This window comes from Cryptomeria japonica, chromosome 2, assembly GCF_030272615.1.
Source record: "Cryptomeria japonica chromosome 2, Sugi_1.0, whole genome shotgun sequence".
NCBI lineage: Eukaryota > Viridiplantae > Streptophyta > Pinopsida > Cupressales > Cupressaceae > Cryptomeria > Cryptomeria japonica.
In genome coordinates, this window is record NC_081406.1 from 82,160,521 (window position 1) to 82,183,732 (window position 23,212).

Below are 23,212 nucleotides of genomic sequence, written 5' to 3' on the forward strand. Positions count from 1 at the left end.
CGGGAACCTCTCGGCAACAGCAAAACATAAACACACATAACACACTTATAATTATTATTCGTACTAACATACGTTTTTACCCCTAACAACAGTTCTTGTTTTGCCAGAGACACCCTCACAACTAGACAAGAACGGTGCAAGCTGCAAGGGATGAAGGATTTTCAAACCAGAGACACTCGTTTTAGGCACCCAATTCTGGTCGGTCCTCCTTGGCTCCATAAGCTAAGTTCTATTACATTCAACTTGGAGACAAGGGCAAAAGAAGAAGAAAGGGCTAGTGTAAGTGAGAGCACTTCTCATTCTAAAGGATCAAAGAGGAAGAATGAACAAGGAAAGAAGGAGACATCCAAGAAGAAGCAAAAGACAAATTTTGATCAGCCTCCTAGTGCTTCTTCTAGACATGAGAGAGAAATAAATCAAGGCAAGTATCAAAGGATAGATGGGAACATGGTCCATGAGGTGGATGAATCAATGGAGTCTACAATACAAAATGACAGGAATGATAGACAAGATAAAGGAAAGATTCCACAAGAATCTTCAAATCCAACCCTTCATATCCAGATTTGTGATGATGAGGAACAAGGAGATAATAATGAAGAAACTTCCCCTCCTAGAAATGAGCCATTGCCAGAAGAAGTGCAAGTAAAAGAAGGAAGATCTTCTATCCCCGACTGGCTAAAGGAAAGACTTGCCAAGGAGGTAATAGTGGAAGAAGAAGAACAAGCATTTGATTTGGAGAGTCTTCTAAATGGACCTCAAGAAGTCATTGAAAAGAAGAAAGCTTAAAAAATGTCTAAAGTAATAAGAGATGATACAGGCTCCAAGAAGATACAGATTGCCACTCCGGTAGTAGATAAATGTGAGGATGAGATTATGGCAGATGAATATGATTTGGAGACATTTGACTTAGGTCCACTTACTTCAGAACAAGCCATGGAGGAAGCAACCGATTCAGTGAAGGCACACAATGAGAAGCTAAAGGCTGAAATAGAGAAGAACAAAAGGTTAGAAAAGGAGATAAATGCATGGAAGAGTTATTTCCATTAGTTCAAGGAACCCCTAAGGCAGCATGACCCAACAAACACACCTCCACTAATGCTTCCTCATGAATCGGTAAATCATATGGAAAAAATAGCAAACTCAACACAACTTCTAGATGCATGGGTCAACAAATCCTTCACAATGGCTAATGAGTTTGTAAGAAATATGATGAAAATATTTGGTAGAGCCATTCGGGTCCTTGAGATAGTTCATAGCCTCATGGTCACAGTTGATGTCTTCACTCATACTAAAGATGTCACCATCCCGGTATTGCAAGCAATAAGGAAAGCACCTAGACAGATACTGGCACAAGAAGGGGTAATTAGAAAGAATCAACTCCTAATCTGTTATAGTGGTCGACTTTGCTTCAAATGAAGAAACGCCTTTTTGAAGACGTTATTAACAGATGTAGTCAAGTTGAAGATACCGTCCATCCTATTCATGATAAGATAATTGAGGTGATGTGTGTCATTCTTGACAAAAGGGCAGAAATTGAAACAAATGTGGACGTTCAAGAATTGGAGGACATGATAAAAGTCATCTTTCAGGGAGAAGGTGGACTAATCACAAAAAAACAGCTGGATCGTATGTATACCACTATGTTCCTTATTGATAAGACAAAAGAAGTTGAGCATGGATGGGAGATAACACTTCTTGCAACCTTTGATGAAGTGATCCACCTAGAAGAACGAATGAAGAATCTACCCGAGATTCCAATTTTTGAAGTTGAAAGTATGATGTCCAGATTTGTTGAATATGCCAGAAAAGAAAAGGAGAAGGGGAACAAAGTTCTAGAAGAAGGTTTGTTATGATCCCACTTGGCATTCCATTTTCCTATTGGAGGATGCTTCCTCGATTTCCGTGTCAGCACATGTTATCTTCTCATTGGTTGATTCATGATGATGATTATCTTGATAGGGTTTTCATTTGTATCAAACCCTAATTAGGGTTTAGGTGGCAAAATCTTGGCCCTTGATCTTCATTCGATCTTGGCCCTTCATTGTATTTGGGAGTCTTATGTAAGTTCCACTCATTTCATTTGTAATGGTTAATAGCAATAGAATAAGATTAAGAGCAATAAGAGAGAAATAGGTTAAGGTGTTAGAATAGTGACAAGAGAAAGACTTGAAGAATTGTTGTTGTTTGGCTATTGGATCAATAAAACATTGAAGTTATGGTGTTTTTGCTCAATCCTTGAAGCTTATTGCATGGTTCTTTATCTTCTCAAGTCAATCTTTGATGTTAGTTTTAGTGTTTAGATTAAATGATGGAATGTTGCACTTGATATATTGTGAAGCTCGTTATCCATACCACTAGCTTTCTTGCTGATTGTAGGCGAGCCTTGTGTGGTCAACTGAAACTCTTAAAATTGTTTAAGTTCGATTATTGCTCAATCATTGATATGCATTCAACTAATGGTGTCTATGATTAGTAGTGATTTGAAAATCTCTAAACCCCCTATCTTTTGCCATTTTTTGATAATCAGTTAGTAGCCTTAGGAAAGAACTTCATTGCATATCATCTGCAATCACTTTATGAAATCTTTTCGAACCATAAATGCCCCTAGATGAAACAGCAATCACAATGACCAACAAAGCTTATCCACACGTAGTGATCCTACATACATGAACCTTGGGGTCTACTCGAATGATCCTTAAGCTAATCTTCAGCATCCGAGAGATTTTGTTCAAGAGAGGATAAGATACTTACAGTATTTTATTCTGTGTTCGCATGTGCCTAAAAAACACATCAACATTTACTACTCTCATTTCCTTTATTATTTTTATAACAATATTATCGCTATTATAATATTATGGTTTATACCTGAAAATATATTTTTGTGATCAAATTATGTCCAGTCTTTTTTCCTTATACTCTTGCGCTCTAGTTTTATCATTTAAATATTGTATAGGGTGCTTGCTTGGTTTAATCCTTTTTTGCTAGTATTCTTTGTTTTCTTTTAAGTACTTATGTTGTTACATGCATTCTGATTCCTTGTTTTCGTTTGGTGTTCCATCTCTTTTCCTTCCTCCCCACTTTTTCAGAAGAAAAATCTGCAATCTGACCAAAAAATTTTCTTTGCTTGATGATGGATCATGGAGTGTGATCTGTAAACTTTTTCCCCCCTTTTGATAAAAAATCTACTGCACAGCTAAATCCAGAAGTATACTAAATCACTATCATGGACTATGGAAACACTATGTCTCTTAGCAAGCTCTTTCCTTTTTGCATCAGTGTAAGAGCATTTTAGAGAGATCTGTACCTTATTTGGATTTTGTAAAATGCTCCTTTAAATAGTCGGTTATTGGAACAAATCTGACATTAGGAAGTTAATCCAGAAACACGAAAATATTTTTGCATCGTACATTCATAGGTAGCTGTAGTATGGTTATCAGTGTGGTCCTAGTGAGTTCATTACATGTCCATTGCCTTAAAGCTTGTTTAAATTTGTCTTAGGTTGATGAACGTGCAGTTCTTAAACATTTTGACTGGCCTGAGAGTAAAGCTGATGCCCTGAGGGAAGCAGCGTTTGAGTACCAGGACTTAAAGAAGCTAGAAACAGAAGTTACTTCATTTGTTGATGATGCAAAACTTTCATGTGATGCTGCTTTGAAAAAGATGTACTCTCTACTTGAAAAGTAAGTGTGCATGTTGTAGTTGTTTTATGACTGATTAAATATTTGAAATCTGAAGGAAAATAATTCCAATTTAAATTTCAATAGGAATATTTAGAAACAAGTCTTTGTAGCGAGAAGACTGTTGTCTCCTGCAATGAATGGAAGTGTTATTACAAATCATTACTTGAGAATTCACAAAATTTTCTGTCATTACTTGAGTCATATTTGGTTTCCATTGCAGAGTTGAGCAAAGTGTTTATGCACTTCTTCGTACAAGAGATATGGCCATTGCACGGTACAAAGAGTTCAGTATTCCCACCAATTGGCTGCTTGATTCTGGTGTTGTCGGCAAGGTATGTAATTTTTGGAAATCGAAAACCATAGTCTCTATTGCATCTTGCTTGGAAAAGATACAGTAATGTTTCCTTTGGTTTAAATGATACCATGACTTGTGTCTGTATAGTTGAAACCCCAAATATATTCATGCTATGGATATATCTTTGTATTAGATGTTTAGTAAGCAAACCAATGTGGTTTGTATATGGTACCCGCTATCTACCTTCCAAATCATATAAATAATAATGTGGATAAAGAAATTGTTTCATCTAAGATTACTTGGCATCTATTTAGAACCATTGAATTGAAATTAGCATATATGAATCCTTTGCCAAAATTTTTTGATTCAAGGACTCTGAATTCTTTGCTTGGATTTTTTGGGTTTTCAGTTACCCTTTCAGAATGCCCTTTGATTCTTACATGGAAATCAGGGGAAAGTATTTGTTGGAGAAAAGTAACAATACCCAAAATAAATAGCCTACTAAAATGCTGGGCCACAAAGAGGGCTGGTAGCTTAGTGATAGAGCATCCCAGTGTGTACATGGAAAGTCCTAGTTTCGAGTCCTAGCAGAGCAATAGAAAATACAATGGTAATAGAACTTAGCTTATGGAGCCAAGGAGGACTGACCATCAAAGAGTGGCTCCCAGGGGCTGTTGGAGAAAATGATCCACAACGAGATTGTACTAAGTAGCCTACCAAAATGTTTGGTCACAAAGAAGGTCTGTAGCTCAATGGCAAAACATCCAAACATGTACATGGGAGGTCCTAGGCTTGAGTCCTATGTGCTCCATGGACAATAATATAAAATAGCCAGAGGATTACTAACTTTTGTAGTAAAAGATCTTCACAAAGAAGTCAAATAAGGAAGTAAAAGAATGCATGGAACATCAATAGCCAAAAAATTGGCATGAAGAAAAGTTTCTTAAGCTTGGATGTGCTATGCAAAAACATCTTTTAATCTATGGGTAAGCATGATTAATTGGAGGAGTGAGTGGCAGCTTCAATAGTAATTGGATTTCCCTTAGTTTTCAAAATCTACATTTTAAGTTAAAGGAAGAGCATTCCAAGCAAGGGGAGGAGCAGATCATGGACAAACATTAAGAGAAAGACAAATCCCATGGAGGAGAAGGCTCAAGCAATGCCTCACCACAACTAATATTGAAGAGAGATATGAGGTGGAAATTTAGCCCTATAAAGATTCAGTTGATATGAGAAAACTTAATTATTTGCCACTGCATGGTGTTGAATTTACTTAATTATTTTATATAATATTATAAACTTCTAAAATAATTAAGTAAATTTAACACCATGCAGTTGCAAATGAATTGAAGTGCTGAGTGAGTACCCTTTTGGACAACTGAAAAATATTACTCAACCAGAGAAAGAATATTCCAAGCAGCTATTTTTTTCTTAGGGAGAATATGTGTAAGTGCCAGAAAATGACAGGGCAGGTGGAGCAGGTGGGGCATTTGGGCAATGGAATAAAACACATTTGAGATGAATCCTTGCAGACAACTGCCTTCAATGTTGTTTCACTTAAAAAGCAATGGATGGTGTTGCCACTGAAACCAAGGGCACTGGAACCAAACATCATTTCACTTTCCTTGCTTCTCAATCTGAGAAACAAAGGATTGATTTGTCCACCAATATTAACAGAGAACATGAAGGAGTTGTAGGTCAATATTGCTATGGAAATTACTGAGTCGAACACTCCAAAAATTCAGTTAGAGCTTTTTTAAATACATTGTTTTTGTTCAACTGCATTTTCTTTTGTCTTGCACAGGTGCTGTGGGTAACTCCTGGGCATGTCTCAGATGTACCTGGGATCAAAGATCCCAGACTCAGACTCGGCTCAGACTCGGCAAGGCCGACTCGACTCGGCAAGGCCGACTCGACTCGTGACTCGGCAAAATAAAAAACCCCTGAAATTTAGAGATTTTTAACGATTTAAAACTTGTTTCATGCACCATTATTGAATAAAGCTTAAAGACACTATAACATCATCAAATAGAAGCTAATTTGATCACATACATAAACATACATCCATCACATGCGTAGAAATGTAAATTGTAGCTGAAGGAAATAGAAAACATAGATATATAGAGTTATAAATATTGTCAAATGTATATAAAATCCATGACATCAAATGTTCCCAAACATATATATAACTGTAAACAAAAACAAGTCTATGGCTCAGGCTCTAGCTCATCCTCAGCCTTAGAGTAGTTTGTCTGCCTCCTACAAATGCGTCTAAGGTAGGTCCTGGATGACTGAGAAGCCATAGTCTCCCCCTGTGAGGTGCCTGTGCCGGATCGTGCTCTATCCTCCTCCTCTGCCATAGCCACAGCCTCAGCCTCTCTGTTTGCCTGGTCAACCCACTCATGGTCCTCCTCAGTGAAGACGGGATCGGTAGACTCAGTGATCCACTCAGACTTTGGATCGATCTCCGCTAAAGTAATTGGAGAGGAGTCAGTGTCCAAAATCTGTCTGGTCCTAAGACGGAGGTTGTAATGAACAAAAACAAGATCATTCAACCTCTCCACAGACAATCTATTACGCCTCTTCGAGTGGATGTGCTCGAACATGGACCAATTGCGCTCACATCCAGAAGCGCTGCATGGCTGACTCAAAATACGGATGGCAATTTTTTGAAGGTTTGGGGTTGAGGGCCCAAACATTTGCCACCATCTATCTGAAATAACGAAAAAGAAAAAAAAATCAAACTCATTTCCAACTTCAAGGCTAGATTATAAAATCAAAAATTAAAATGCATAAGCCATAAACTTAAGAATCTTAAGTTTACATATATTTCTAATTGGACATAACAGAAACGTTTTGCCTCAGGAGTTTGTAATTTGCATACCTCAATATCATGGCCAGGTATGCCAGCAATATGATATTTAAATCTATTGATGCCACCAAAATTAATTTCTTTACAAAAAAAACTTTTTGTTTGATTTTTTTGTTTGCCAATAAAGTCTTCAGTATATTTCCAAGCCTCATCCTTTTTAGGCATTGTGAAAAATGAATGTTTTTTAAATGTGAAGGCTGCTGCAATAAGAAAATTTAATAAAGTTATAAACTAATAGAAAAAATCAGCAAACCCTACTTTTAAAAAAAATAAAATTGTAAATATATGTTTACAATTTTTTTCTAAAAAAATGTAGGGTTTGCGCTTTGCTATTATTCTACTTCTCTCATTGTAATTAAGCTAAAAAAATAAAAACATTCAAGATTTGGAAAGTTAACTGTTAAACTAAAAAAAAATTAACAAATAAATGAAAAAAATCCATTAACATACCTAAAAAAACCAGCAAAATTTACCTTACCTCTTTCAAATGAGTTGAGAAGTCTTGCTTTGGATCCTTGATGCTCTCAATGCAAGCCTATGGCCTCCCCAATGTGATTTGTGGTCTCCTTGATGCTCTTCTTCCTTGCTGGTTGCAAACCTATGGCCTCTTGTTTTCCTTCCTCTCTCTCACTTTTCCTCTCTTTTTCTCACAACTAACAATTAGAAGACCTTTTAGGGTTATATGAAAGAGAAAGTTAAAAAAAAACAAAGAAAAAGCTTTTATTTTTTTTGTTTTTTAAAATCGAAATTGCCCATTCGCACGGCCGAGTCCTAGAGCTCGGACTCGGCGAGTTTTGCCCAAAACTCGCCGAGTCCGAGCCATGAGTCAGCAAAACTCGCCGAGCTTGGCTCGACTCGCCAACTCGGCGAACTCGCCTGACTCGCGGCGAGTCTGGGAACTCTGCCTGGGATGCACCCTAAATGAGCTGGAGATGTACCAGAACCTGGATCCTTTCAGTCTCAGAATGGCCCTGAGTTCTAGTGAATCACTAGTAATAATTAAATGGAAGGAATTTAAATTGCAGCAGTAAAATCTAGAAAAATTCACAATTAGTCACTGGTAATCATGGCTTGCCAGTTTTCCTGTGCCAATTCAAATTGCTGTGATGTTGTTCTGTCAAAAATGAAATTATGAGGGAAGATACATTTTTTTATCGTTTATTTAACAATTTAAGATTAAATTGCTAGTTTTTCTTGGTTATTTGAAAAAGACAGTTTTTAATTCATAGCTGTCGAGTCTTTTCTATTTTTATGGATATTTCATCTTTTTCTAGTTTGTCAAGTTTTTTCTGTTTGAAGCGTGAGTATTTGAACTCCATTTTCATTTACCACCTGACAGATTTTTGTATAAATGGAATGCTACCATGATTTAAACAATTAATTGCCTCAATTCTTTATATAGATAGGGACATACATAGTATAAATAGGGGCAACCCCCTATATAGAATGACCATAGCGTTTGAACTAGAATCAAATATCTATGTTACATATCTCCCTATCTATATATAGTACCATAGGACAAGTGTGAAGGAATAGACCATTGAATTTAGGGGGTGAGAAATCCAATTAAGATTTTACACACAAGATTGGAGTGGTAACTAAAGTACCTTGGAGGAATTCCCAGCCACACAGGGAGAAGCCCTATTTTGCAAGCTTGAGAGCATTGATGATGTGTGAATTGAAGCTAACGGCATAAAGGTGGATGAGAGGAGAGGATGACAACTACTCTGTATCAAATCAGTAAGAGTCTTCCAAGCCAAGCAGAGAGGTAAATGAAAGTTAGGAGAACTATCACTGCTATTTGCAAAATCATTGTGATATAGATGGTCAAATCATGATCAAGTATAAGAGTTATAAAGTACATTTAGAATTGCATCGAAAGACTGGCTTCATGGAGGATCGAAGAAGAATGACATCCTTGGTAGAAGGAAGAATTTGTGAGTAGTTCCATTATTCCTGAGAAGATAGCACCCAAGTATGCATGGGCAGTGAAGAATCTCGAGACAGGTGAGTTAAGTGCATTCTTCATCATCAACTTAATAATCAAGAACACAAAGATAGGTGTGCTCTTTGGTTCTTGTTTTTGAGAAAAGCTGGTTTCTCAAGAGTTGGAAGAAAAGCTTTTTTTTGTCATATGATCGTTCTCATCCGTACTTATTGGGATGGTTGAAATGAAGAGTAGACATCTTGGTAATGAAGCAATGGAAGTTCAAGTTTGGGGTAAATACAAATTACATGGCTGAAGTAAAAGACACGAGTCACTTTGATCATCTTGTTATCAGAAATAAGGTCAGGTTCTCAATCTTCTTTTGATGCAAACTATGTGGTGTCTTTATCAATAGTTCTGTCCATTGAAGAATGCTTTCCATGATCCCGAAGAAAACTACATATTGCTTTTTTGTAGACATTGGATTGTTGAACAGTTTGAAGAAAGACTGCACTGTATTTTTTCTACCATGGGCACATCTCATTATAGAGCCTAAAGATTTATGTTATCAATAAAGATTTTAACACATGATGTTGTCTTAACTGGGCATGGCATGAATGCTGTCTAACAGTGAGAGACTAGTCAAACTAACTGTCCTCATTACAAAAAATTCTTTGCACCTGCTACAGAGGAACCCAATCAATAACAGATGAGATTATATGATTGCAGTTATAAAGTTTTCCCATAGTATATAGCTCTTATATTAATATCATGAGCATGAATACATCCCAAGCAACAAGAGAAAAATGTTTACTAGAATGAGATAGCTGTAAACTAACCATAATAACATATAGATGCAGTAAGAACCAAAATATGCTGCTGTTACAAGAATTACCAACCAGAACTGAAAATTTATCAAATCAAGAAAGCAGATTTCAGAGGAAGCTTTATGAAAATATAATGCTATAACTCAAAAAATGAGGAAGATTTCAAGCACCGAAACCAGCAGCATGTTAACCCCGTTTAAGCAATTGCATACCAGATCCAGGTCTATGACATTCACCGAATGAAGAAACTGTGCAGTATTTTCCTTCAATGGTATCTAGAGATGTCAGGTGGTATAACATTTTTAAAATGGAAGTGACAGCTTAGATTTGAGTTCTAAAAGTTGGGATGTTTTATTATGTAGTTTAACAGAGGTTTTAAACAGGGGGAGGGTACAAGGGCAGATTTTGGGGCTGGAAGTGTTGTCGGGAATAATCATTATGCTATGTTGTCGTATTATGTTATGGTGTACAGCAGTCAGTTAGTCTTCTCGAAGGGCAGTTGGACGCGACGTCGCACCCCTTCGGGTATTAAATATTGTATACCTTTCCTTCTTAGTAGCATCATGATAGTCGTATCTGGGTGTGATGTTATAAGCACTTGATGTACATGGACTATTGAATTAATAGAGAGACTGGTTCTTTAATATATTTCCATTATGTTCTGTGCATTTACTTTCTGCATTTAATCGTTTACCCGTATGTGGCAAACATTTGGCGCCACTGCCTAGACATACTCGGGAAAGGAAGGAGCGGATGGCGTACGGACACGATGGGCCTACCAATTGGTGAGATTAACCCATAGGCTGACGACGTGTTGACGTGTATTTTGTACACTGCCTAACACAGAATAAAATACCCAAGGGTACCTTATCCTCTCTTGAATAAAGCCTCTGATTGCTGAAGATATCGTGGAAAAGGATCAATCAGGATGACTCCAAGGTTCTTGTATGTAGGGTCTCTACGTGTGGATAAGCTCTCTGTGGTCTGATGTGATTTGCTGGAATCACAAGGGGACTTACATTTGATGATTGAATGTCTGATCTGCTTTGAATATTGCTGGAACACAGGCTCTTACTAGCTTAGACTTGAAAAAAAAGGAAAAAAGATGAGGGCGATGAAAGGATCTAATCCTAACACTAAGAATGTAAGAGCAATGAATGATCTTTGATGAAATTCTAACTAAGTCTTGTTTTGACATCCCAGGACCATCTCCACAAGGTTAGTGCGATCTTCGAAGGAAAGCTTTATGATGTTCAAATCATCATTGCAGGCATAGACACCATCAGGTTGATGCATATCAATGAAGAAGCGACAATTGAAGTTAAGCTTAAGCTGAATGATTCCAGTTGACTACACAAGGCAAGTCTGCAATCAACGAACTGCTAGTAGTATGGATGTACGAATTCCACCATCAATCAAGCACATTTCTTCCACTCATCTAATAACATGAAATCAAACACGAGAAGTATAGAGACCATGCAAATTGTCGAATCGACCCATAAATTTCACCATTTCTTCAATGAAGTTACAAGTCTTTTACAACAACATCTTGGCAACAATCTTTGCCTTCTCTCTCTACTCTACTCTAATTGCTATTCTCTCTCTATCTTCTAATTGCTTCCAACTATTCCTAACTATTCTAACTATTCCTTTTACAAAATGAAATGCCAGGGCTTATATAGTGCCCTCAATACAATTCGATGGCTGAGATCAATTCGAGATCAATGGCCAAGATTTTACAATGAAAACCCTAATTAGGGTTTGTTACAACCATTACATAACATTTATTGCTTGACCAATGATAAAATTGTATTGCTTGGACACATGTCCTCTCTAGAAAATTCCACCAATGGATAGCTGGGGTAGGTACATCGGAGTTTGTGCCACCTTCCATGAGTTAGGTACATTGAATCTGGAAATGTTGAGGTGGACCACACTGATTGGAGAAGTGATGACTAGGATGCCACCTCGTCTGACACTTGTAACTTGGTAGATATTCAACTTGATGTTGTTGAGAAGCTAGCTTTAATTAATTCATCTGGTACTATCTGCTTCTTCAACGAACCCTTTGCTTCTGACTTCTTGTGTCCTTGATGTGCAGGATGATGATGTACCTCGCCTTGGAATACTGGATTGGAGAAGGTCACCCTTGATGACGCTAGGCTGGATTGAAGAAGGTCGTCCCTGTCGATGCTAGGCTGGAGGAGGTCACCCTTGTCCTTGATTGATCGTCCTTGATCTGGCTTGATTTTCCTTGAGGAGAGTCTTCCGACTTGTAGATCTTTCGAGCTTGGAGTCGCCATCTTGATACCTACACAATATTTCAAAATTAGTAATATATCTTGAAATCTAAAAATTAAACTTTAAAAGGAAGATTCAAGATTTTAATTAGGAAACTTCATGATAAATCTTGAGTTATCATTTCCTAATTTAGGATTTTCAAAGCAAAATTTAAATCTTCAAAAATGGTGCCAAGGTGATTACGCCATACCTCCACTTGGGAATTAATTCTAAAAAAATGATGCAAAAATAGGAGAATTCGCTAGGCAAAATGTAGATCAAGACTCCCTTTAGCAAAATGCCCCCCCTTTAGTCTTCACAAGCATCAACTCCACCACCTCTAGCCTTCAACACCTTCAAAACATCTGGAATTTATCCTCCAATCTAGCAAGAAATACGCCTCTCCAATAGCCTTCAAGATGAATTTCGCCTTCCTTAGTCTCCACACTTGGTAGAAATTCGCTCCACACAAGCTAGATTTCGCACCTCCTTCCTTGCTTCTCCAAATCGCACTTGAAACAATGAGTGGATGATTTGAATAATGAAAAACACCTCCAATATATAGAGCGCTCGCCTTCTACATCTCTCCATAGGCCGACTTGGTAGAAAAAATAAACAAAGATTAATAAAAGGAGAAGGCCGACTTAATTAAGCAATAAAAAATGATACCTCAAGCGCTCTTCTTTTAACTTTTAAATTAATAATAATTAATTTCGAAATGCCTCAATTAATTAAAAAAACGATTTTCTAAGGCTCAAAATTAATTATTAAATGCTATGCGATTTTCATTAAATGCCAATTTAATTAGAATTTTTAAAAATATTTCGAAGTTTTTTGGCGAACTTGGCATCTAGTGCGATTTGCTAAAATAAGGCAAAAAATAATGAATTTTGATAACTTCGCTCTGGTCCCTTGGAGAGGGACAGGAGCGCTCCTGCATTTTTGTCCTCCATCCTTCATTTTTTTACGTTTGAAACTTCATCCTTGACGTTCAAAATGGTGTTTTATCTGGAACTTTAAGTTCAATTCATGTGATCTTTGGAAGGGGCGTACCTTAGAACATTTTCGCCCTGGTCCCTTGGAGAGGGACAGGAGCGATTTTGCAACTATGAGCTTACTTGTGTTTTGCTAGCCTTCAAAATTATCTTCATTGTACCAATCACGCCCCTTTTCATTCATTTCAAACATAAAACTTGCTTTGCCTTTGCCCGAAGTTTGTCTTGTGAGAAAATCGCTCTGGTCCCTTGGAGAGGGACAGGAGCGCCTAGTGCAACTTGGGTTGATTCTCTCCTTTGTGGCCTATTCAAGTTATATTCAACGGGCAAAACATACTTCCCTTGACCTCTTCAAATCGTGAAATCACTTAAATCTTGCAAGGATAATGCAAATTTGGAATTCAAGCTCCGGTCCTTCAGTGAGGGACGGGAGCACTTTTTCATTTTTAAGCCAATTCGTCCTTTGCTAGTCTTCCAAATTATCTTCAATGGATGAATCTTGCCCTCTTTCATTCATTTCAATCACGCAACTTGCCTTGCCTTTGCAAGAAATTTGTATTTTTAGAAAAGAGGGACGGTCCTTCAGTGAGGGACGGGAGCACTTTTGGAAAAGTGGGACGGTCCTTCAGTGAGGGACGGGAGCACTTTTGACATCTTGGCGTACCCTTTTGTTCTTTAAATCTCTCAATTGCGTCCAAGGCATAAAACATCCTTCGTCCTTCCATCCAAGTCAAGTTTTGCCATAAAATATCAAACAAATAGGAGAAACTTGAAAAAGTGGCACAGTCCTTCAGTGAGGGACAGGAGCACTTTTTGTCATTTGGGTTGATTTACTCCTTTGTAGACTGCTTAAATTATATTCAATGGACAAAACATGCCCTCCTTGATCTCTTCCAATCATAAAATTGTCCTAATCCTGCAAGAACAGTGCAAATTTGAAAATCAAGCTCCGGTCCTTCAGTGAGGGACAGGAGCGAATTTTGCCCTCTAGGCCAAATCTTTTCACTTTTCATCTCGAAATTCCTTTGCTAGGGAAGATTTCACCTTACTTCATGCTATGAATAAAAGTTAATGTCCAAAAAAGGTCTAAAATTGTGCATATAAAGAAAAGCGCTCTGGTCCTTCAGTGAGGGACAGGAGCGAATTTGACCTTCTAGGCAAAAAACTTCATCATTTCATTGTCAAGTCTGGATGCTCTATCATGCTCATTTCGTCCTTCATTGTGTCTTTGATGTTTCAATTTGACCAAACAAGGTCAGGAATGACTCAAATAAGCCTTTTCGCTCTGGACCCTTGGTGAGGGACAGGAGCGCTTTGCCTTGGTCCGTGGGAGAGGGACAGGAGCAAAATTCGCTCTGGATCCTCAATGAAGGACAGGAGCGAAATTTGACTTTTTGAACTCTCTATCAGGATAATTTTTATGGAATATAACATTGAAGTATAAGTGATCTTATACTTTAAGTTATATTCCATATATACTTTCAGGATGTTTGAGAGTGGTTTCAGACCTCCAGGAGTTATATTGCAAAATCTAGTTTTTTGAGGTTTTCAGTTTCCAAACTTAGTCAAATTTCAGGATCAGGACATTCCAGACTTAGCCAAATTTCAGGATCAGGACTTCACTCCAGCAGGACCTGCTATCCTATTGATCTCCCCGACAGCACTCAAAATGCAAAGGCCTACTAACAAAACCCTAAAAGACCTAGAAAACAAACCCTAAAAAGCAAAAAGCAAGGGTCCCCATTTGCAATGGGGCGATGTGTGAAAAGGTCACAACACGACGCACAAACGGAACTCTACGATGGACAAGACACTGCAGCGAGGGAATTCTCAATCCTACTTCAGGCAACCATCAAGACCTAAGTCCGAAGAGAGGCCACGAAGGCTGAAGTCCCAACAAGTGCCGTGTGGACCGCACTGGAAGTTAGCCTCGCAGCGAATCGGTTGATGAACCACCTCCCTCGGTTGCTTGCACAGGCATCACTGGCACAGCGAACCCGCCTGGAGGAGATTGCCCATGAGGAGTGACGCCAATAGGTCCTCCGACAGTACGAAGAAAACAATCGTCGTTGGGATGCAGAGCGTGATGGCAAGAGGCGAAGGGGAAATTGAACTCTGTAATAATCCCGACACAATGTAGACATAAATTGTGGCCGAAAGGGAAAATAATAATTTTTTTTGTTTGTTTTGTGTACATGGTGTGTGCTTGCTATGTACGGAAGTGATTGCAGCGAGGGAATTCTCAATCCTACTTCAGGCAACCATCAAGACCTAAGTCCGAAGAGAGGCCACGAAGGCTGAAGTCCCAACAAGTGCCGTGTGGACCGCACTGGAAGTTAGCCTCGCAGCGAATCGGTTGATGAACCACCTCCCTCGGTTGCTTGCACAGGCATCACTGGCACAGCGAACCCGCCTGGAGGAGATTGCCCATGAGGAGTGACGCCAATAGGTCCTCCGACAGTACGAAGAAAACAATCGTCGTTGGGATGCAGAGCGTGATGGCAAGAGGCGAAGGGGAAATTGAACCCTGTAATAATCCCGACACAATGTAGACATAAATTGTGGCCGAAAGGGAAAATAATAATTTTTTTTGTTTGTTTTGTGTACATGGTGTGTGCTTGCTATGTACGGAAGTGATTTATGCCCAATATACTAAATAAGGACAAAAATAAAAAGATACAAAGTGACGAATGCGAAGTGGCACAAAGAGCGTTGAAACTCAGACAGCAGATAGAACGAAGGCATAGGCTAAGGCAGCTTGCCGAGGGACGACCGACGGAGGGGTTGCAAAGGGAACCCAAGAGGTGTCACAGAGGTTGTGGAGGCAAAGATAGACGGAGAGAATTACACTCTCTACACTACCGTAGGGTTGCCCGAAGGGAACCTAGAAGGAGTCACGGAGGGTGTCGAAGGAGAGCTATACAGTTTGCCAGAATACCACCGTAGGGTAAGAAGTCGCGAAGATTTGGTGGAACAAACAAGGCGAAGTCTAAACCTGATCGACGCAACCAGAGACCTACTAAAGAACTTGTCCATTTCGGAGGACAACCGAAGGGAGACGACCGAAGGTGACGGTATGGCTGAAGGTGCCGAGGGAGCACAAGGGTATCGTATGGGAGGCAATTTGTTCTGTTCGGGGTCAACAACCTTCTCCGGAGGACCCACGAGTGGAGGGTCAAGTGCAGGAGGCGGAGGCAGAGGATCACCAGGTACAAGCACATAGGGCACTGGAGGAGCGAGACCCAACTGTGGGATGGCAAGTAAACAGAAGCTGTCGAAGTTCAACGATGACGAGAAGGAAGATCCCGTCTGCCATTGCCGCACTTGCGAAACCATATGGTCAGCGAATGGTGTTACCGACCAGGACGAATGGGTAACACAATTTCCAGCAACCTTAAGGGGAGTGGCCATCGACTGGTACTCCGATACGGATAAGGCCAAAGTCGGCACATGGCCCAACCTGAAGGAGTTCAAGATAGAGTTCCGCCTCCTTAGAGATGACAATGAAATAGTAGCCAAAATCTATGGCACAAAGCAGAACAAGAACGAGACTGTCCGAGCCTATAGTCGGCGGCTTAAGGAACTGTTGGGGAAAATGGAGTCAACCAGCGGATGGGTTGAAAAAGAGATGGTTCGTGGAGGGACTGAAACACTCCATCCGGAAGAAGATGAAAATTGTTCCACCAACTTCGTACGAAGATGCATATAATAGAGCGATGGATCTCGAGAGCGAGACCAAGACATCCAAGAAGAAAAAGAAGAAAGATAGCTCGTCCGAGGATGATGACTCTTCCGAGGGAAGCAACAGTGATGGCGAGTCCGGCAAAAAGGTGCAAGCCCTGCAGAAGAACATGCTGAGGGTGATGAAACAACTAAAGGTTATGAAGGGAGGTCTGAGCAAGACCGACGAAGGGGAGCTTTGGTACACGGAATGTAAGACGGACGGCCACACGAAAGGCTCCTGCCCAAAGAAGGCCTATTGTGATATATGCCATTTGATGGGGCATCCCACCAGGGAATGCCCCTACAACTTGAAAACACGAAACCAACAAGTATTGCTTATGCAAGAACAACCAACTACATCAGGCGGTACCGGCAGCTCCCAGGTGAACAACAATGCAACATCGGGAGGCTATCGAGATAACCGGTGGGGAGGATGAAACAACAATAACATTACAAGGAGCCGTATCCAATACGACTCCAAAGGCTGACCGATGATACAATGCAGAGTGTGCAGCTAATGGGGGGCACTTCGCCCGAGACTGCCCTAAGGGAGAGGCCACACAATATTTGTGCAAATGGTGCGGGCCGGGAGACCACGAAGACGCCACTTGCTCGAAGTTCGGTGTCAACTTGCTCAATATTGAGGAAAGCAAAGAAGAGGAAGTGCTAGTCGTAACCCGCGCCCAAGCCAAACAAGCAATGTGCCCAGACTCGGAGACGGAGAAGCGAAGGGTACGGGAAGCACGGGAAGAAATTGAGAAAGAGATACGAGAGGGGGCGAAGGCGAAGGGTACGACGGGTACTTCCAGCCGATCGGAGGGGGAGGAGGCTATACTAAATCAAATTTTAAAACTGGAGGTGCCTGTGAAGGTACACGACCTCCTCCAGACGATGCCTCAATAACAAACGGCGTTGCTGAATAATCTCTCCCAACCACACACCAATACCAACCATCGCAAAGATGTTCCTGAGGGGTCTGCAATAGATCCCAGGCTACTGGCAGGTAACACTGGAAGGAACCCGACCATTGTGGAGATGGGTATCCTTGGCACCATTCTAACTGATGCCATCGTCAATGGTGGATTAGGAGTGAATGTTCTTCCAGAAGAAACCTGTCGAGAGCTGGGGAAGCCGACGCTGTGGCCATCTACATTCAATCTGCTGGGAGCAGATCAACATGGAATCAAACTCATCAGGACACTGATGGGCCAACAAGTTACCATCGGGACGCAACCCTTCATACTGGACTTCGTGGTAATCCCACTAAAGAAAAAAGGGTATGATGCGATCTTAGGGAGAGGGTCGCTGGTGGCAGCCAAGGCCACCCACAACTGGAAGAACACTCTGTCTATGGAGAATGGAGGAAGGAAGTTTATCATAGACCTTGGGACGCAGTTGGTTAGTGAGGAACTAGCATCATCTTCTGAATTGGAGGGTGAAGGAGAAGGCGACTTGAGGAATGAAGGACGGGGCTGCAAGGAGCCCAACGACGAAGGGATTCTCAAACTAGGAGAGTGCTCCGAGGATGAGATTGTCTCATTGAACAGGCTCTTCCACTGGAAATTGGAGGATTACGAAATGTTCTAGAGCTACAGGATCGAAGTAGAGGAACCAGAGCAAGTAATAGAGGAGGTGTACCTGTCGGAATACAGAGAATATTGGAAGGGAGACACCCCAAACCTCGATGGTCCCTGTAGAATTTATGGTTCTAGGTCTTCGGATGGCCATTGAAAATAGACTTGCCATCAACAGGTCCAAATTGAAACCCTACCACGAGAAGCGCGCAGGGGACCCTAGAGGCCGGAAGGACACCTGAGAGTCCAGAGGGGGACCCGAGAGGCACAGGACCAAATCGGGAGACTCTCGGGCAAGGCAAACTGAGAAGGATGAAGGGCGATCCCAAAGGCACGGGACTCGAGTCGAAGACTCTTTGGACAATTAAATAAGGAAAAAAAATTGAAAAAAAATAAAAAAAATTTGAAAAAAAAAATAAAAAATTGAAAAAAAAAAAATGAATAAATATATATTGTTTTCAAGTGGTGGTGGGACCACTGTACGGTGGAACCACCACGGTCGACCGCCGTGCAGTGGGACACTGTACGGTGCACCACCGTCGACGGAGGTCACCGGCCTCTAAGGGCAGAACTCGGTGGGTATTCATCCACCGTATGACCTTCCCAGCCACCGTATGAGAGACCAATCACGGTATGACACCAAGCTTCGAGTGACCCCAGTCGTCGTACGACTCAGCCACCGTACGGGTTCACTCCACCGTACAACTTATAACCTCTGTACGGGCTCGGGACATTATAGTCCGTAGGCTTGAAGGAGAATGGCAGTGGCGGTTTAAAAGAGGGTGAAAGGAAAAATACCATGGCACGGCAGGTGGTGATGGCACGTGAAAAAAAAAAAAAATGACAACCAGATTGAAAAATCATTCGATGGAGTCTGGAGTCCGGATGTTGAAAAAATTAGAGCTGCGAAGAAGGTTTTTGGCATCTTAAAATATCACAAAAATGATGTGCATTGCCCCTCGACCCCGCTACCCCCAGTTTATTTTTGAGCTACAATGCACTTTTTGAGTTGGGCGAAGGGCATCCGAGAAGTCATGGTAAGTGTTGGGGTTGTTCTGTACTGTGAGAAAGAAGTCTGAAGCTAAGCATTGGTGGGGAAGCCATAAGCCGTAGAGGGAGACAGATTTGGAGGTTGCGAACAAACAGAGTTCGAGGGAAGGCATTGTAAGAACACGTAGTCGTACGGTACCAGGGAGTTATTCAGTTCAGTTATCAGCCTTTGTGGAGTGATGGAGGATTTGAGGTGTCTCCTAGCCTTTGTGCCAGAGGGTTGTGGCCACTTCCAGGCATGAATGGTATGCTTTGAGGAACTCGGAGTATGTCTCGGTTGGACGTGAGGTTGCCTTGGTGGATGCACAGAGGGTCGGGAGGAGCTAACCACCAGGTTGGAGGCAGCAGTAGCGTGAGACTTAGTTCAGCGTACCCAGGAGTTGGATGTCGAGAGGGCAGTGCGGGTGGCTATTGAGGACAAATTGGCTAGGGAGACAGTATCATTTGAGTAGTAGTTGGTGGAGGTTGAGACTGAAAACTGAAAAGCGTGTTTTGCAGACAAGTTTGCTTTACGCATAGGAGGACTGTGATGTCAAGACAAAAAAAAAGAAAAAGAAAAAGATGGTAGCAGAAAAGGGTTTTTCAGGCGAGGATGCAATAGGTGTATGAGTTTCGGGCTCGACTGGCGTCAGCAGCTCCTACAGTTCTATACCTTGATTCTGTTTAGTGTATAAACATCATCTCTATTTTGTATTAAGTTGTCCGGAGACAACTTCTTTTCTTGGGGGGATGATGTTGTCGGGAATAATCATTATGTTATGTTGTCGTATTATGTTATGGTGTCGTCGGTAATTATGGGTTACGGCAGTCAGTTAGTCTTCCCGAAGGGCAGTTGGATGCGACGGTTGGTCACACCCCTTCGGGTATTATATATTGTATACCTTTCCTTCTTAGTAGCATAATGATAGTCGTATCTGGGTGTGATGTTATAAGCACTTGATGTACATGGACTGTTGAATTAATACAAAGACTGGTTCTCTAATATATTTCCATTATGTTCTGTGCATTTACTTTCTGCATTTAATAGTTTATCCATAGGTGGCAAACGGGAAGGACTATATTCCAAAGTTTGGGGGTGGTGGGGCTATGGCAGCATAAAAATTGCAAGGGATTACTAGGGGTCAATCTATGGAGTTTATTATTTACAGACAGAGCTCTACAATTTGCAAGGGATTACTGCCATGAGGGAATCCTTGTGTGTTTTATTCTTTGTTCTTTCAATTATCTCATTCTCTGCTGTCTCCCTAATTATATCATCGATGCTTTTTTCCTATCATCCAGTTCTCTGAGTATTTCCCCTAGTCTCTACTATTGTGGTAATAACATCTCTTGTTTTCCTCTGTTTTTCTGCAACAACATATTAAAAACGCTGTCTCTAGTTTTCAAACCCAAGAAGCCAAATTCTAAAGAATTCCCAGCCATACTTAAATTCACATGAAAAGATTTTGCTTGAAGTAACAGCCAATTTTAGTGACAAAAAAAATAACTGGAGAAGTCTGATTTGGAACAGTTTATAGGGGAATTGTTGCCAATGACTAAACAGTGGCCATAAAATGAATGGATTTTTCAGAGTAATTATTTTGATCATCCATATTCTGTTTCAAAATCCAAAAGATTTGATGATTCATTATAGCAGTAATTTGGACACGTGGCAATTATTATAGGTGTTCATCCAAAATGTTCTCTTCTAATTTTTCTTATCAATTCTTAATTTCTGAGAGTCGTAGCTACCATGTCATCCATTTTCTCCAAATGAATGAAACTAATTTTCTTACTACATGCACCAAAACATTTAAGTGAAATATTAATGTTCTGCAATTTTATGTGCTCCCTAATCATATTAGTATTTATGTGTTGAAATGGTTTAGTGAGTTGATATATTTTGTTTCTTGCTCTCTGTTCATGGAAAGTCTACTCATTTATTTTGTGTATGTTAGATTCATCAAGATAGCATTCTACATAACTTGCTACATTCTAGCCTTTTCTTTTCTTCAGAGTGAATGGGAAACTAAAAGCACTTTCAATTTGCAGATTAAACTTGCATCTGTTCAACTGGCAAGAAAATACATGAAAAGGGTTGCATCAGAGCTAGATAATACTATAAATGTTCAAGAGAAGGAGCCAGTGAGAGAGTTCATACTTTTGCAAGGTGTACGTTTTGCATTTCGAGTTCACCAGGTGAGACATTATAATCTCTAAAATATTGTATAGTTGGCCTAAAAGAAGTAAAAAATATAAAGGAAAAACTGTGTAAGGATGCATTTCATACAAATTATAGTATAGTATTTGCAACTTGCAAGTGATTTTTGTGTGTTAAATTCATTTTTAAGATAGTTGAACATGCATGTGTTTTCTGACAACAATTTCTTGTAGTTTGCTGGAGGTTTTGATGCGGAGAGTATGCGCGCATTTGAGGAACTTAGAGGCCGTGCCCATGCAGTTGCACAAGCTGAAAGGACAGATAGTACGAGTTCAACAAACTAAGACGCTTTCAACAAACTAAGATGCTTTCTCAGTTTTATCTTATACTGATGACAGCCCATTGTTATGCTCTAAACTGGTTTTGCCCTTATGGTGGTCACCTCACGGAAGTGCAGCGAGGCCTCCCTTCGTAATATATATGTAAACGTACGTATACATTAGTTCAAAGTGCAGCCATAGTTTTTCAGGTTTCCATTAGCAGTATATCCCCTCAAAAGGAGTCAAGCTCAGAAGGTAGTTGGCAATTTAAATGTGCAGTAAGAAATTTAATATCAGCATAGTAGTATTAGCACTTTAAATTGACAGTATGTATGAGAGAAGAACACATCTCAAGTGGCTTGAACTGGAGCCCACCTTTGTATTTTTAAAATTTTCATACTTCATCTTTGTAATTTAGTTTTCAAAGTAATTTTATGGAAATCTGAAATCTCTAGTTTGTATTTTTTTGCACTACTTCTGTAAAGTTTCATGTCTCCATATTCTTGTGGAGTACTATTATTCCACTTTATTTATTTGGTTTGCCATATATTGAACTGTCTTATCTTATATTATCCACTGCCAGGATCAGACTAGATGGAACCTTAGCTTTGAGTTTTCCAAACAGGAATTTATTTGCATTTACATCTAATAGAATAATTTGTTTTGAATTGTTTTTCTATATATACAGTTTTAATATAACTAATTTACACTATGTATTACAAATTGTATGTTTTCATTATAATTTGAAAAACTATTTAATAATATCTTTAAATATTAAAAAAAAAACAATAGATTGCAGAAGATACATCCACACATGCGATATAGAAATAACTAGTGTCTAATATACTTATAGATAAGTCACCATCGCTTTATTTATATGTACCTGCAAGCAAAATGAGTGGTGGGAGTAAACACTTTATAATCTATATCCGAAGACAGGTCTTTCAAATGTATACCATAAGGTTACCATTTAATAAGAAAGTTTAATAATTCCATTCGCTTCAACACAATTCTCTAGTTTTTAAGTATGTCTTTAATTTTTTTTCTTATAATTTTCAGTCGTCACAATTTCTTACATTGGTGGATGGGAAATTGAATTTAATTTCCATTATCTTGGGTTTTTTTTTTTTAAAAAATTAAAGGAGATTTTACATCTTCTAAGTGTTGTCACGGGGATTTGCACTCGATGCAAGCTTGATTTTCTTGCAATCTCGTGCAACATGGGACTACTCTTACGCTGTGTGTATCCTATAGCGAGAGTAGACCTCCAGATTATGGGTTGGCTTCCTTCAGATATATTAAGAAAACTAATGACAAAAACTTAATTTGGAAAAGGGATGGAAGGAAGATTATAAAAATGAAAATGAACAAATAGGTGATGCACCAATTATTGAAAAAATGACTTCCTATAATAATGAACTCACAATGATCCAATAATGAAACTAAAATGCTCACATCTCCCTAATGCGTACTTGCAAAAATGATTCTTATGAAAGGATAGCTTTATGTTGTTCATAAAAGGATAACAT

General features: G+C 39.7%; 1 protein-coding gene across 4 annotated transcripts in view; it reads left to right on the top strand.

Annotated features, from left to right (window-relative positions):
* LOC131078850 (protein CHUP1, chloroplastic) overlaps nucleotides 1-22,154 on the top strand; it is a 79,244-nt gene extending 57,090 nt beyond the window's left edge. For all 4 annotated transcript variants that reach the window (XM_058016652.2, XM_058016648.2, XM_058016649.2 and 1 more), the window contains 4 exons: nucleotides 3,499-3,680; nucleotides 3,901-4,012; nucleotides 21,255-21,401; nucleotides 21,597-22,154. In XM_058016652.2, coding sequence (XP_057872635.1) covers nucleotides 3,499-3,680; nucleotides 3,901-4,012; nucleotides 21,255-21,401; nucleotides 21,597-21,707 — 552 coding nt within the window. In that variant the 3' untranslated portion in view covers nucleotides 21,708-22,154. The remainder of the gene's footprint in view (nucleotides 1-3,498; nucleotides 3,681-3,900; nucleotides 4,013-21,254; nucleotides 21,402-21,596) is intronic.
* The last annotated feature ends 1,058 nt before the right edge of the window (nucleotides 22,155-23,212 follow it).